The sequence below is a fragment of the Muscardinus avellanarius genome (genome assembly GCF_963383645.1).
Source record: "Muscardinus avellanarius genome assembly, chromosome: 16".
NCBI classification, from domain to species: Eukaryota; Metazoa; Chordata; class Mammalia; order Rodentia; family Gliridae; genus Muscardinus; species Muscardinus avellanarius.
Window position 1 is genome coordinate 63,012,919 of NC_137802.1, and position 14,695 is coordinate 63,027,613.

Here is a 14,695-nt window from a genome sequence, read left to right on the forward strand (position 1 = left end):
TCACTATGGAAGGTCCTCAAGGGAACAGAAATGGAACCAACTTAAGACCCAGCTATTACCACTCCTTGATATCTTTCCAAAACAAAGTTAGAAAACTATGGTGATACATTTATAACCATGTTTATATGAGCAGCACAATTCACAACAGCTGAATTATGGAACCAACCTAGGCATCTTGTCAGCAGATGAACTGATAAAGAAAATGGGGTATATGCACACAATAGAACTTTACTCAGCCATAAAGAAGAAGAAAAGTGTATCATTTACCGGATAATGAATGAAACTACGGACTATCATTCTAAATGAGGTCAGTCTGAGAAAGTCAAGGGTTGTATGTTTTCTCTTATATGTGGAAGGTAGAGGGAGAGAAAATAAGAAAAAAAGGGACTTCAGTTAAATAAGGAGAGAGACCTGTAGAGCAGTGAAAGGGAGCTGGGGAGCAGGTGGAGAAAGAAAAAGGAGGCCTGCGAAGAAACACAGTCTAAGTAACGTTCTGCACACATGAAGGAATACATAAGGCTTCGCTAACAGCCTTGTTAGCATGTATGGGGAGGGAGTGGCAGGAGGGCAGGTTGGGATAATGCACAATCAACGTATAAAAATTCCGTAATAAAAGACAGAACTCTGAAGAGAAAAAATGATTCAATATTTATTTCAAATTGTTGCAATAATAATATTTAATCAAGTAGTAGCAGCCTGATACGTTTTATTATTTTAGTACAAGGACTAAAATTTCAAAGATTAGGTAATATGTATTTATGTTTTTAAATTATTAAGATATCTTAGAGATTTACCTTTATGAAAGAAATGAGGCAACCAAGGAGTGGGTAGATCGGAATGGCTATGCAAAAGGTATAATGTAAAATAACTGTAGCTGTGTAGCCCATAAAGAAAGTTATTTCAGTGATTGCAATACAAGCCAATGCTACCTGGAGAAAAAGAGAGAGAGAAAAAAACAACTGACAATGTATTTAAAATTTTCATACAAGTTTATTGTCAAATGGTGCCTTAGTAATTATTGTTTTCAATACTCTAATGAAACGTGGGGTCACGGATGACCCGCAGCCAAGGAGCAGCACTATGCTAATACCAGCTGTCTGTAGCCCGCGTCTCTGCGGCAATCTAAGATGCTTTCCACGCCAGCCCTTCACAGACCGCGTGATGTGAAAGATAAACCTACACACAAAGAGATGCTGCTAGTTCTCTGCTAAATTCTGCACTTGCAAGACCCAGGATATTTTTTAGTATAATCATGAAAGAGTTTGTGACTTTTAAATATGTTGCTATAAAAAATGAAAATAATATAAAATGTGACTCACCACAGAATAGATAAGGGACCAAAATTCTTTGGTATTTAAAATTTTCTTAAAGGTGAAAGAAGCAATATAAGTGAACAGAATAACTGACGGAACATAACCAATAAGGCAAAAAACCTGTGAATCAGAAATGTGTACGTTTCTATCAGAATATCAAGTCAGTAATACATATGACATAAAATACTGTAATCATACTAAAACAAGTAATAATTGCTCTTAAAATTGTACTCAATAAATCATTCCAGAAAATGAAACTTTCATTGCTTTAAATCTGTTATTCACATTTCCACAAAATCAGTAAAGATCATGCTTTTAATTAACACAACTTGAGTATGTCATCTAAACTGAACATTACCTAGTTTTTATAACAAATAAAACACTATCTCATTATTATGAAAAGCAAGCAGAGCTGGTTAGAACTTTATCTCTCTTATCAACTTTGACTATTTAACATACTTAATATGTTAAATATCTTAAGAAAATATTATTCCATATGGCAGAAATTAACATATAAGGTTAGTTTGATCTCTGGAAAAACTAGTAAGTTTATGTTCAGCAACAACCTCACGTAGCTGTTTTCTCTTTTTCTTAATAAAAATCATTTAATGGAAGGGTCTACTATGTCATTTATATGTGAACACGAATGTGAATTGTTCCTTTGTATTTTAAGTCATATTATAAATTATAAAATAAAAGAGTATCTTCCTTGTGATTAAGCTCTGGCAAAGAACAGTGAAGGAAGGCATTTTGTAAGTGGTACCTGTAAGCATGTTTCATTACACATAGCAGGTGTCTACTTGAAAGGCCACCTCAGTTCTAAGGATTATTTCTAAATGGTGATGATTTTTTAAATAAAATCATCTTATTAGTATAAATTAAATTAACTGTATCATATACAATAGCTAAATATTGGCTCTATTTTTTAAAAAAAACTAGTATCTATATTCCTAAAGCAAATAGTTGTTATATGCACAAATAATTAAATTTTAAATAACATTGTACCTATAAGTAGCATGGAAAAAAAACTGATGTTAACTTACCACAGCAAGGAACTTTATAGGATAAAAATATAACCCATAATGAAATGCAAATAAACTTCCTAGCATCAAAATAAGAACAACAAAAAATAAGGGGATATCAACAATTGCTTGTCCGATCCAATAGGCAGATGGCAAAAGACCTGAAAGTTTAAGCTGAGTATAAGCTTTGATCTAAAAAAGAGGAAAAGAAAAAAAAAAAAAAACATTGTTTTTGTAATTTTAAACACTTTACAAAAAACTCGCATTATAGAACTCTTAATTTTATATAAACAAGACAAAAAAAAAAATCACATTCCAGGCCTATAAGTATATCCCGCCTGCTATTAAACCGACACCATTTAGCCTGTAATTTGGCTCAGTGTTTCTGAGACGTAACAATTTTTTTTTTTAATTTAAGAATCAGAATACAACAAAACAAAGCAAAAGATGTCATGGGAAGTTATGGCTGTGAGAATTAACTTTAATAAAACACTAATAATTAATTGCCAAATATCCTCCAGGCCTGCTAAAGCTTCAGGTAAGTGTAAAGCTCTTGTACACAGGTAAGGTATCTGAAAGCCTTTTATATAAGATGGTGTAGAACATAAACGTAAGGTGCTGTTGGCATCACACATAAATGCTGACACTAAACTTAATCTGTTTTTCTCTCAAGCTCTCATTTTAATTCAAAAGTTTTAAATTTTTCACAAATTCAAGTGCCTAACACTCTCATTTAGTTGATTTCCGCCATCTATAAAAATATCTGCTAATAATTAAAGGTCTTATACAAAAGGCTAGAAAGTGAAACAAAGAAACCAAGATATACAAAGATGTGTTGAAAAGACAAAAAAGAAAAAAGTGAGTTAAGTTTTATAAGTTCAATAAATTATACAAACATCAGACATATGTTAATTACAATGTAAGTATAAAACATGAACCAATTAAATACAATTCTTTGGGATAACTCAAATTTTTATCACTCATACATTTCTGGAAAGAATGTAAAAATGCCATATGTGTGCTCTAGAAAGTAATTTGGTCATTTTTTATAATACTAAATATGCAATCATACAACCTTGTAGGCATTTAACCTAGAGAAATAAAAACTTATATGCAAATGTACATAGAAACTTTATTTATTTATTTATTTATTTATTTATTTATTTATTTATTTTTGCAGTGCTGAGGAACCCAGGGGCTTTCTACCTCTGGGTTACACTCCCAAACCTAGTTTATACTTTATTTGGAAACAGGGCCTCCCTAAGTAGCTGAGGCTGGCTTTGAACCTGTGCGATCCTCCTGTCTCAGCCTCCCAAGCACTGGGATTACAAGTGTGCGCCACCATGCCCAGCTGCAACTTTATTTATAATAGTGAAAACTATAAGCATTCCAGATATTTTTCAATAGGTAGTGATGAAACAAATTGTGGTATATCTACACTGTGGAATATTACTCAGCAATAAAAAGAACAGGTGATTCATATATACAAATTTAATGAATTTCTAAAAGCTCAAAGGGAGCTTTTAGAGACTCGTGTATTCTAAGACTCATGTATTACTTCTATACTAAACAAATTTATTTTCTTTTTTAAAAAACATAAAACACTTCACAAATTTGCGTGTCATCTTTGTGCAGGGGCCACGCTAATCTTCTCTGTATCTTTCCAATTTTAGTATATGTGCTGCCAAAGCAAGCATAATAAATTATATATATATATATTTATTTATTTTATTTTATTTTATTTTTGCTGATTATTGAACCCAGGGAGGTTCTACTACTGAGCTATCTTCCCAGTCCTATTTTATTTTTTATTTTGAAACAGGTCCTCACTAATTTGCTGAGGCTAGCCTCAAACCTATAATCCTACTGCCTCAGCCTCCCAAGTACTAGAATTACAAGCTCATGCCATACACCTAGCTAAATTTTCATTATTTATCTCAATAAAATTTTAATTAAAATGTATTAGTATTTATCAAAATTCACTAAAAAATTTAAACGGAGCTTAGGCTCACTGGTCCTTTCATGTGTTTACTCATTTAGGTAAACTTGCTTCTGTATTAAGATCATTCACAAAGAGGTAAGAATTGTGACTAGAGGAGTAAGATGCACTGAGCTCAGCAGAGGACTGAGCACTGAACAGCCAAAGGCTGTACAAGATCGCTACTGTCTGGGGGACAAGAGAGGAAGGTCCAGAAAGGAAAGGAAAAGAAGGCCAAAGAAATCTACTTATCAATTTTTCCTAGGCTAGAATGAATGACAATCATTTTCCATCTTTTTTCCCACTTAAGAAATGAATGCCCTGTGCATTCAGTATAGTCCACTAAAGGCTAAAGGGGTCAGGCAGGTTGGAGTGCCAGTTAAGAACATAAACATCGTTGGCAGTTCCCAGATTCACCATTTACACAGGCTGGGTCAACCTGAGCAAGTTACATGAACGCTCCCATTCTTGACTTACTGATCCATAAAGTAGGTAAAATAAAACTTACCTCATAATGTTGTGAAGAACAGAGGATGCAATTTCTAAAGCACATATCAAGCACTCAAGTAACAAATATTAACTATCAAAATTCTAATAATAATAAATGTATTCTTTCTCCATTTATTTACTCCTGAAATAATACATAAGATTTGTGATCATGCCAAAAGGTTATTTTTATGACACTTATTAGCAACCATATCTGTAATTTTTTAAAACTGGGTCATTACCTTATGATTTTCTGCATTTTCCATAGCAAAATAAGGTGGCATTGCAGTAACAATGATTCCAAGCAAAGCGGCTTGAAAATACAGCTCAATTTTAAAAACTATGTCAGTAATTTCCTGAAATGAAATGAAACTGAGAATCACTTTATATCAACTTAGTACATCTGAGAAGAATACTGAAACCTCTTAGGAACACATTAAGACATCTATGCTAAGCACAGTCTTAGCAGGTTGATTTTATTTATTCATTTGTTTGTTTTTTGCAGTACTGGTGATGGAACCCATCGGCATTCTACCTCCGAGCGACACCCCCAGCCCCATTTTTCATTCTTTATTTTGAAACAGGGTCTCACTGAGTTGCAGAGGACCTCACTAAGTAGCAGCTGAGGCTGGCCTTGAACTGTGATCTTCCTGTCTCAGCCTCCCAAATGCTGGGATTACAAGGGTGCGCCACCACGCCCGGCTAGGTGGCAGGCTTATTAACAGGTGGTAGTGCACTAGTACCAATTCAGCTACTAATCAATTAAAAAGCTCTGTGCTCATGAATGAATCATGATGGTCGTCTTTTCTTTCCAACACCACAAAACAATCTGGCATATAAACTAGGCTTCATGACTAAAAAAACGTGAAAAGCAATTAGCATGTCTACCAGTGATCTTATGCAATGGTAAGAAATATAAAGATGATCTTTATTGCTCTTTGTTGATTGGTTGACTATATGCTAACTGGCATCCTAAGTGTTTCTTTTCCCTCTTGGGAAAAGACATATCCAATCTCTGGATGGAACTGGAACTTCTCCCAGGGAAAAGATTTTAAAACCTAGAACCCCGATGTCTGTAACTGCCCTAGGGATACAAGTACAGTCAGCTAAACTTACCAACCTGATATCCCAAGTGTGGATTACCTGGGACCTAAGATGGTGAGTTATGCCCCACTCCAAGAAGGCCGTTTCCTACCCTCACTGTGTAAGCACAGACACTCAGGGGGCAGGGGAGGCGCAGTGCACTGGCACAGAACCCAAGCTGTGCCTAAAGGACAGCTTGGCTCCGGCACCAATTGGATGATGTGCAAACAGCACATCACCATCTGGTTGTTCCTGACCACCTGACTCTAGCTATTTAGAAATAAAGCCAATTTCTTAATTCATGCCATGTAACATTGAATTTGTCCCAAACTGTGGTCCATGACAGTGGAAGGCCCAGACAGAACCCACAACCTAAGTAGTACCAGAAGAAAACTAAGTAGGACAAGAAGTGGAAATTAATGACACTGTAGCTGAATTCAATCACATAGACTCTAATGAAGGAAGAAAAAAAACCTGGAACACTAGTAAGATGACATATATATATATATATATATATATATATATAATTTATGATATATATTTATGATATATAATATATATAATGACTAGAAAGCTTTAAAATGTCTCATTTCTTCCCCTCTAGTTTCATAAAATGATATAGTTATATGTCCAGGTCTGATGGAAAAGTTGTAAGGCCTTTTGTAATATTATGGATACATACATGTGTAGTAACATCATAAAAACATGTATGGGACTTATAAATTTGGAACTGTAGTTAATTCTATGGAGGAGAAAAGGAAAAGATTGAGAAATGTTAACAAGATTTTAGTTCTGGATTTAAAATTATATTAATTACAAACAAGCATGTCCAGATAGTAACATTTGATTATTTCAATACTATCTATGTGCTCACAAATATTTATTTCCTGTCCAGAATTCTCTCTAGATTCATACAGCCAAATGCTTACTAAAAGTCTACCAGGAAAATACCTCAAAGATCACCAATCTTGTAGGTTAGAACTGAAACAAGTTTTCCCATTCCAAAGCAATACAACAACAACAATATGAAAACTGTCTCACTCCCTGTATTTTCAAAGCTGGTGAAGACCACTACCATATACTACATAACCTAAAACTGTTCAGAAATATGAGACACTCTTTCTATTTACTTCACATATGCAACAATGACCTAGTTATGCCTTTTGAACTTTTTTATATGATGCACTTATGAACTTTTATCTACATGTGTGTGTTTCCTTACTTGAATGAATGGGGTGTTCCAGATCTGGATGGTTTCAGTCACATTTAAATTATAAAGATAGTAGTTACTAATAATATTCATCAATACAGGTAAGGAATAAACCATAGTACTGTTGAAAACAGCTGTAAAAACATATTCCTATAATAAAAAAGAAGAGTTATTGCAAGTTATACATACATGGATATACTATTTTCTATATATCAAGCTTTTCTCACCAACTAACCTAGTTCTCAATAACTGTACTCAAAATCAGGTTCAACAAATCACACAGTAACTACTCAATGATAGTTAAATAAACCTGGCAGGAGATGGGAAGATATTACATAATATAAAAATAAAATTCCCTACAGCTTTATATATTGGTCTCAGGGCAAAAGTATATCATAAAAAACACAGCTCACTATTTCTAAAAGTAAATTTTAATTTCCAATGAATGAGGTAAATTCAGCAAAGTTTTAGATTAAAAATTTTAATCTTTCGTAACTCCTAACTCTTAAATGGGTATTTATTTATTGACTGATAGGCATTAAGCTTACCTTTTCTGAACGCACCACATTTAGAGCCGCACTATGGGGAGCAGCAGACACATAGTCACTGTCATTAAACATCGAAACCATTATGTTCTGGTATGTGAAAAAGTTAATAAGATCACTGACATCTGAGTCTGGCATTAGAAAATAAGCAAACAATAAAGAATCAGTTTAAATAAGAAACAGCCAGAAACATTTAGTAACATTGGAAAGAGCCCTCTTTTTTATATAAATATTTTATCTTCAGCTAAGACACGATTAAGAACATTGAGTCTGCAGTTAGTCTGAATTCAAATCCACATTATACCACTTATACTATTTGTCCTTTGAGCAATTGACAGAGATGCTCTGGACCTTGTTTTCCTCTTTTGTAAAGATAATAATACATCTGTCTTATCTGTACGGGTCATAAAATCAAATTACTGAGTATATATGTGCAGGGCTTAGCATCTGGCACATAGTAACTGTGCAAATTTTACCTGCTGCTGCTACAATTGTTAGTAACAATAAAGATATGTACAATATGTAATATTTGGTCTTAAATAATGAAAATCAAAATTTACTTGGCAATTTAGGTAACAACCTCCTGGGGTCAGAAAGGTAGAGTCTCTGGTATGGTAACATCACTCCCTAGAAGGTCATTGTATACTCTGGGCAGACAAAAACTGACTTAACTATGTCAAAATATGCAAACACACATTCTCTATTTATATTCCCTAAGTGGCCTGAAGCCAAGGGAAACAATTTCTATTTGCCTTGGGTTAAAACTGATGCCAATATGTCTGATGAATGCAGGCAGTACTCCCTCTGTCATTACAAAAACTGGGATCCAAGGAAGGGCCAATGCAACTTTAAAGAAACCCAAACCATACAAAGCAAAACACTATCAGTAGCTGAATAGAGAGGCTGGATCATACTCAGCACTGAATCTAAGTGTCACAAAGAACATAAGGAGCAGTGCTTTTAGGTACAAAGTGACATTACGTTTACTCCTACCTAGCATAGTAACTGACCTCAATGCCTGTCAGCATGACTGTGTACTCTGAAAAGAGCTACAGTATCTCTGCAAGGAGGGTAAAAACATTCAGTGTGCATAAACACAGGCCAGTGATTCAGAAAGGAAAAGTAGTTTTATTTTGGTCCTACAATAGAGCCTAGGAAAGTATGGGATATGAAACTTTAAGAATACTAAGGCTTATATAATAAAAGAGACAAAACCTGAAAAGCTGTAATTTCTATAGATCAGAGAGAATGAACTCAAAGGAGAAAGATCCACATGTACAATTTCCAAAGCTTTAAAATTATCAAGGTATGGGGTGCTGTGTAATAATAAACTTCAGAGCCATGCGTGGTGGCTCACGCTAGTAAATCCCAGCATTCAAGAGGCTGAGACAGGGGTTCGCGGTTTGCAGCCAAACTCAGATGCTTAGAGAGGCCCTCTGCAACTCAGTGAGACCCTGTTTCAAAATTAAAGAATAAAAAATAGGGTCGGGGGTGTACGTAGAATGCCCCTGGGTTCCATCCCCAGTACTGCAAAAAATTAGAAAAATTAAAAAAATAAACTTTAGCTACAAGAGCTGAAAATGAGGATTCTAAGTTTAAGAAATTGGAAAGCACATTTTCTACTTAAGAGTAATTTTCTATTGTGAATGCATCTTCCCCAGAAAGAATGGTTATGTAATATATTTAGCACCAGATTTTAATAGTAATGATTTTAAAAGAAGTTTATAGTCTTTTCAAGCATTTCAGAACTACAAGGAATCTGTGTAGATGAGAGATGCAGAAGAAATTAATCATGTGTGAATAAAATTTTATATTAGGTTTATTATTTTGAAAATCAGAATACTATATTGATTTCTTATTTATTTGAGCTTTGCTCAAGCTCATAGATGTTTTAAAAATTTTTTTCAGCCAGGCATGGTGGTATATGCTTGTAACCCCAGTACTTGGGAGGCTGAAATAGGAGGATCATGGATCAAGACCAGTCTCAGCAACTTAGCAAGGCTCTCAGCACCTACCAGTTTCAAAACAAAACATTTAAAAAGCTTGGAGGTAGAATGTCTTTGGGTTCAATCCCAAGTACTACAAAAATAAATAAATAAATAAATACATAAATGGATAAATAAAATGTTTTTTCATATTTGACAATTATGTATTATATAGTAAGAATGGCAATAGCAAATCAGAAAAATCTACAAACTTGATATATTCAAGCTGGGCATGGTGGTGCACGCTTGTGATCCCAGTACTTGGGAGGCTGAGACAGGAGGATCGCACAGGTTCGAAGCCAGCCTCAGCTACTTAGTGAGGCTCTCAGCAACTTAGTGAGACCCTGTTTCCAAATAAACTATAACATAGGTCTGGAAGTATAGCCCAGAGGTAGAAAGCCCCTGGGCTCCATCCCCAGTACTATATATATATATACATATACATACATACATACATACATACATATATATATATATATATATATGGCTTATTTTTCTTAATTTTAACTAATTCTCCAGTCCTTGAAGGATTGATTAAACATTTCTTGATAGATGTATGAGTAAATATTACATACTGTAACTCTTCCTAAAGAACAACTTTATAATTTCTCAAGTTCATTTTGCTCACCATGAACTTTGAGGCAAAACATACTTCAAAGAACAATGTAGCTTATATTTAAAAAGAAATTTAATTTAGAGAGGCCCTCTGCAACTTAGTGACAATCTGTTTCAAAAGAAAGAATAAAAAATAGGACTGGGGGTGTAGCTCAGAGGTAGAATGCCCCTGGATTCCATCCCTAGTACTGCCAAAATTAATTAATTAATTAAAAATAAATTTAATGATTATAGGCAACATAAGGCAGAATGTTTTTGAAACTACCATAGCACTTAAACCAAAGTTTCATTTCTGTCATATATCATTCAGCATCACTAAGGTACATGTTTTTTTTTTCATTGAGATTTTGCACCAAGAGACCATGCCTTTACCTCAAATATATTTCCTAAAATCCAAATGTCTGAACTTTATCAACCCTTCCATCCCACGCCCTGACCAACACGCATTCACAGACCTTCACACACTCTCACCAGTAGAATTCTGAAGAAGCAGGCTTGTTTTGTATTTATGAGGTTTGTCTCCAGGTTCTAGGAAATATAAGTCTGGAACAAGTTTGACAGGAACGACAGCATTTTTAAAAGAGCGATGGACCACAAACATAAAAATCTGAACTGCAAAGAAAATTAAAAGCAGAAGCAATCTGCAAGGAAGAAAAAAAAGAATAGTTTAAGATACATTTATAGGTAAATATATTAAGAATCTTCCTTCATAATGGTATAGATTTGAACCCCAGACAGTAAAAAAGTAATTACTGGAAAAATCAAAACCAAAAAAGACAAAGAAAAATGCTTAAATTTTATACTACCAAAAATGACCTTATAACAATATTGTAGTAAATCAATATTGAATGACAAAATTGAAAGCTATGAAAGTGAGCAAGAAGAGGAAAAAAGAAGTTATGACAGTATGTTTTCCATCAAATTTATCTTACATTATTACAGAACATGCACACATGTAGAAACAACTGCTAAAGAACTGCACGGTCCACAGGTATTTGTCTCTGTTCTTGCCCTGGCTCTATTCTTACTCACCACTAACTCTCCATATACTGACCAACATACTTTAGATATTGAGGGAAGAAAGGGAAACTTTCATATATTTGAAATTTCTTCCTACTCACAATTTAACCACATGAACTGCTGTGCGCCTCTTAGGATGGAAAAGGCACAATATACTAAATGCCCTTTTATCTGGAAGATAGCTACTCAACTGTAAAACGGCTCTACAACACGAAGTTTCCTCAGTGGCTAGAGTTTAGATCATCACACTTTACTTAGAAATTTATAAATTTCTATGTAGACACACCATAATTATGTTTAAACATTCTTAAATTGTTTTAAGTAAAATCTTCATTTCCCAAAGCATACTGTATTAAATCCAACTCTGTAATAAATTAATAAATGGTTTATTTAAGAAAAATGATGATTGAATAGTATTTGAAAATTCTAGGTTAAAAAAATTAAATATTTTTTTTAACCACATACCTTCTCACATATTTTTACATGCTAATGAACAACTCCTTAGAGAATAACAGATGTAACAGTTCCTAAATGTGTTTGATCCTAGAACACTGTTGGGTTTTGAACTGAATGTTTGTGGCTCCTCAAATTTATGTTTTGAAGCTCTAACCCTGAACCTGATGGAATTTGAAGACAGGAGCTCTGGGAGGTAACTGAGGTTAGGTGAAGGCTGCCCCGATGATGGAATTGATGATGGAATTAGTGCCCTTACCCAACAGACACCAGCAGGTGGCTGCTAGTGCTCACTCACACTGCCACTGGAGCCCAGACTCCAGTCTCCAGAACTGTGAAAAAAAGCAGGCTTCTGTTTCTTAAGCCTCCCAATCTATGGTCTTTCATTATAGCAGTTTGAGCTCACATACTTTTGTTTCCTAGAAAGCATTTTATGAGAGTGGTGTTCAACTAAATAAACTGAAACCTGAACCTGCTAATTTATTTATTTGTTTATTTTGGAGGTACTGGGGTTCCTGGAAGCCCTTCTACCTCCGGGCTACACTCCCAGACCTATTTATATTTTTTATTTGGAAACAGGGTCTCTTAAGCCAGCAAGGCTGGCTCCGAACCAGCGCGATCCTCCTGTCTGTGCCTCCCAAGTGCGGGGATTACAAGCGTGCGCCACCACGCCCAGCATGAACCTGCTAATTAAAAAAAATCTTTTTCTTTCAGTAACACTGACACAGGACTAAATCAAATACTCAATTGACATTTGTTTGATATATAAATTTAGACAAAAAGGCCAGTAAGTTCAGCATATTTCAAACATATAACAATGCACATTCTTAATTAAGTTTTATTCCTATTACCATTTTGGATCTAACAAGATACAAGTATAGTATATGAAAGTACTTAATATTATTCCAAGTCAATTCCTACCACCCTAGAGAAGAGAGGTTAAAACTAAATGAAGAATATCACGTTTTAATACCAGATCTTCTCTATTTAGCTTTCAGTTTCTTCAATCTGATAAACTGGGCTAAAATTTACTTTTCACACCAGGCTCAGTGGGATATGTCTGTAGTCCCAACAATCAGGAGGCGGAGGTGGTAGATTATTTGAGCCCAAGAGTTGGAAACCAACCTGGCAATACAGCAAGACCTCCAAATTAACTAATGAATGCAAAAAATAGTGAGAAAATATAAATGTAAAATAAAATTGAAGATATAATGGCTTTAATTAAAAATCATGCAATCAGTCGTGTCATCTCATTTTAGAGGAAGCAATAAATGCTAGTTTTTCCTTAAAATAAGCTCTAAGAATATTTAAAGGAATTACTATAAGTAAATTTTCTTCTCTGAAGCAGAAATTATCATGTTAATCTTTCAAAAATATGTATATTACTTATATATGTCAACATTTAAAAATAAGATGGTAAGTCCAAATTGTATCTATTAAACACAACTTCTCAAAAGAATGATAATTATACTTACACTGATCTCAAGGATTTACTTTCACGTTTTAAAGTCAGTAAATGAAACTTTGCTATTGTAGACACCTGCTGTTTCCAAAGGCTCATGGTGCTCACCAGAGAAGCTTTGGTTTCAGAAAGAATAAGTAAGCTCTGCTCCATTTCATCAAAGGATTTTGAATCCATTTCTTCCTCTGGTGGCTTCTGGGTAAATACACTATAATCTATTTGCCAAAACAAAACAAAACAAAAGTCTGTTATATTCCTTTAAAATTACAAAAACCTTCCTAAAGTGCATCAGTTTTCAAGGTGAACACGTCGGGCTGTGACACGGAGCAAATGGAAGACTCATCTATTTTGACATTATCTATGTAAGCTGAACATATGCATGATTATGACCCAGGAAATCCCCAAGCAGGTGTAAACCAACAAGAGATATGGGTAGACAAGTTCACCAAAATACATGCTGAGGTTGAAAGCCCTATCCAGAATACTCAGAAACGAAAAGAAACCAAATATCTAGCAACAGGTGAATGAAGACTTGAGAATTATACCTATAACAGAATGATAAACAACCATGAACAAGTGACTGTACACCTACACAGAGCACGACTGAACCTCACAAATATAATCTCGAGTAAAAGAAATCAGTGACAAAAGAGACATACTGTGTGATTTCATTAGTTCAACATCAAACTGGTGGTATGCTTCTTTTTTCAAGAGCTTGTAGCTTTTAACTATTATGTGAACTTTCCCTTTCTGGCTATGGCCTGATAGCATGTCCTCATCAAACTCTTGGCTTCTCTCTTTCTCCTCTCTTGGCTTTACTTCGCTTCTCTATTAAACTTAGCTTCACACTCAGTTGTCAGCCAAAATCTGCCCTTCAACTTCCTCTTTAGTCTTTGGAAGAGAGAGGAGCCAACTGTCTACTTCAAAATCACTCCCTGGCATTCCAGAAGCTGTGCATGATCAATGACAATATGATCAGATCATTTATATCCATAACACTTAAAAGATATAACAAGCCGGGCGTGGTGGTGCACGCCTGTAATTCCAGCATTCGGGAGGCTGAAACCGGAGAATCACGGTTCACAGTCAGCCTCAGCTACTTAGTGAGGCCCTCCGTAACTCAGTGAGACCCCGTTTCAAAATAAAGAATAAAAATAGGGCAGGGGATGATGTGGCTCAGAGGTCAAAAACTCCTGGGTTCTATCCCCAGACCCGCAAAAAAAAAAAAAAACAAAACAAAAAAAACTCAGTGATATGAATAAGGTACGCCATTCAGATTTATTTATTTTATGTTGACCCTACATCAAACTAAAAGTAACTACATTAGTTTTCTATTTGGTCTTCCTGCTTCCATTCTTCTACCATAATACACTCATCATTATCATTATACAGCTGGAATGTTCTGTTTTGTTTTAGTACTGGGAGTTGAACCCAGGGACATTCTAACTCCATGTTACAGCACCAGCTCCTTTTATTTCTTATTTTGAAACAGGGTTTCACTACATTGCTGAGGCTGGCCTCAA

The 14,695-nt window shown here is 34.7% G+C and overlaps 1 protein-coding gene across 1 annotated transcript in view; it reads right to left on the bottom strand.

The window, feature by feature from the left end:
• The window catches only part of ABCA5 (ATP binding cassette subfamily A member 5), a gene marked incomplete at both ends in the record, with an annotated part of 58,346 nt that overhangs the window by 12,232 nt on the left and 31,419 nt on the right, over nt 1-14,695 (bottom strand). The window contains 8 exons of the mRNA XM_080714254.1: nt 795-929; nt 1,320-1,433; nt 2,357-2,527; nt 5,042-5,155; nt 7,105-7,242; nt 7,641-7,768; nt 10,709-10,878; nt 13,186-13,387. Of these exons, the coding sequence (XP_080570380.1) occupies nt 795-929; nt 1,320-1,433; nt 2,357-2,527; nt 5,042-5,155; nt 7,105-7,242; nt 7,641-7,768; nt 10,709-10,878; nt 13,186-13,387 (1,172 nt within the window). The remainder of the gene's footprint in view (nt 1-794; nt 930-1,319; nt 1,434-2,356; nt 2,528-5,041; nt 5,156-7,104; nt 7,243-7,640; nt 7,769-10,708; nt 10,879-13,185; nt 13,388-14,695) is intronic.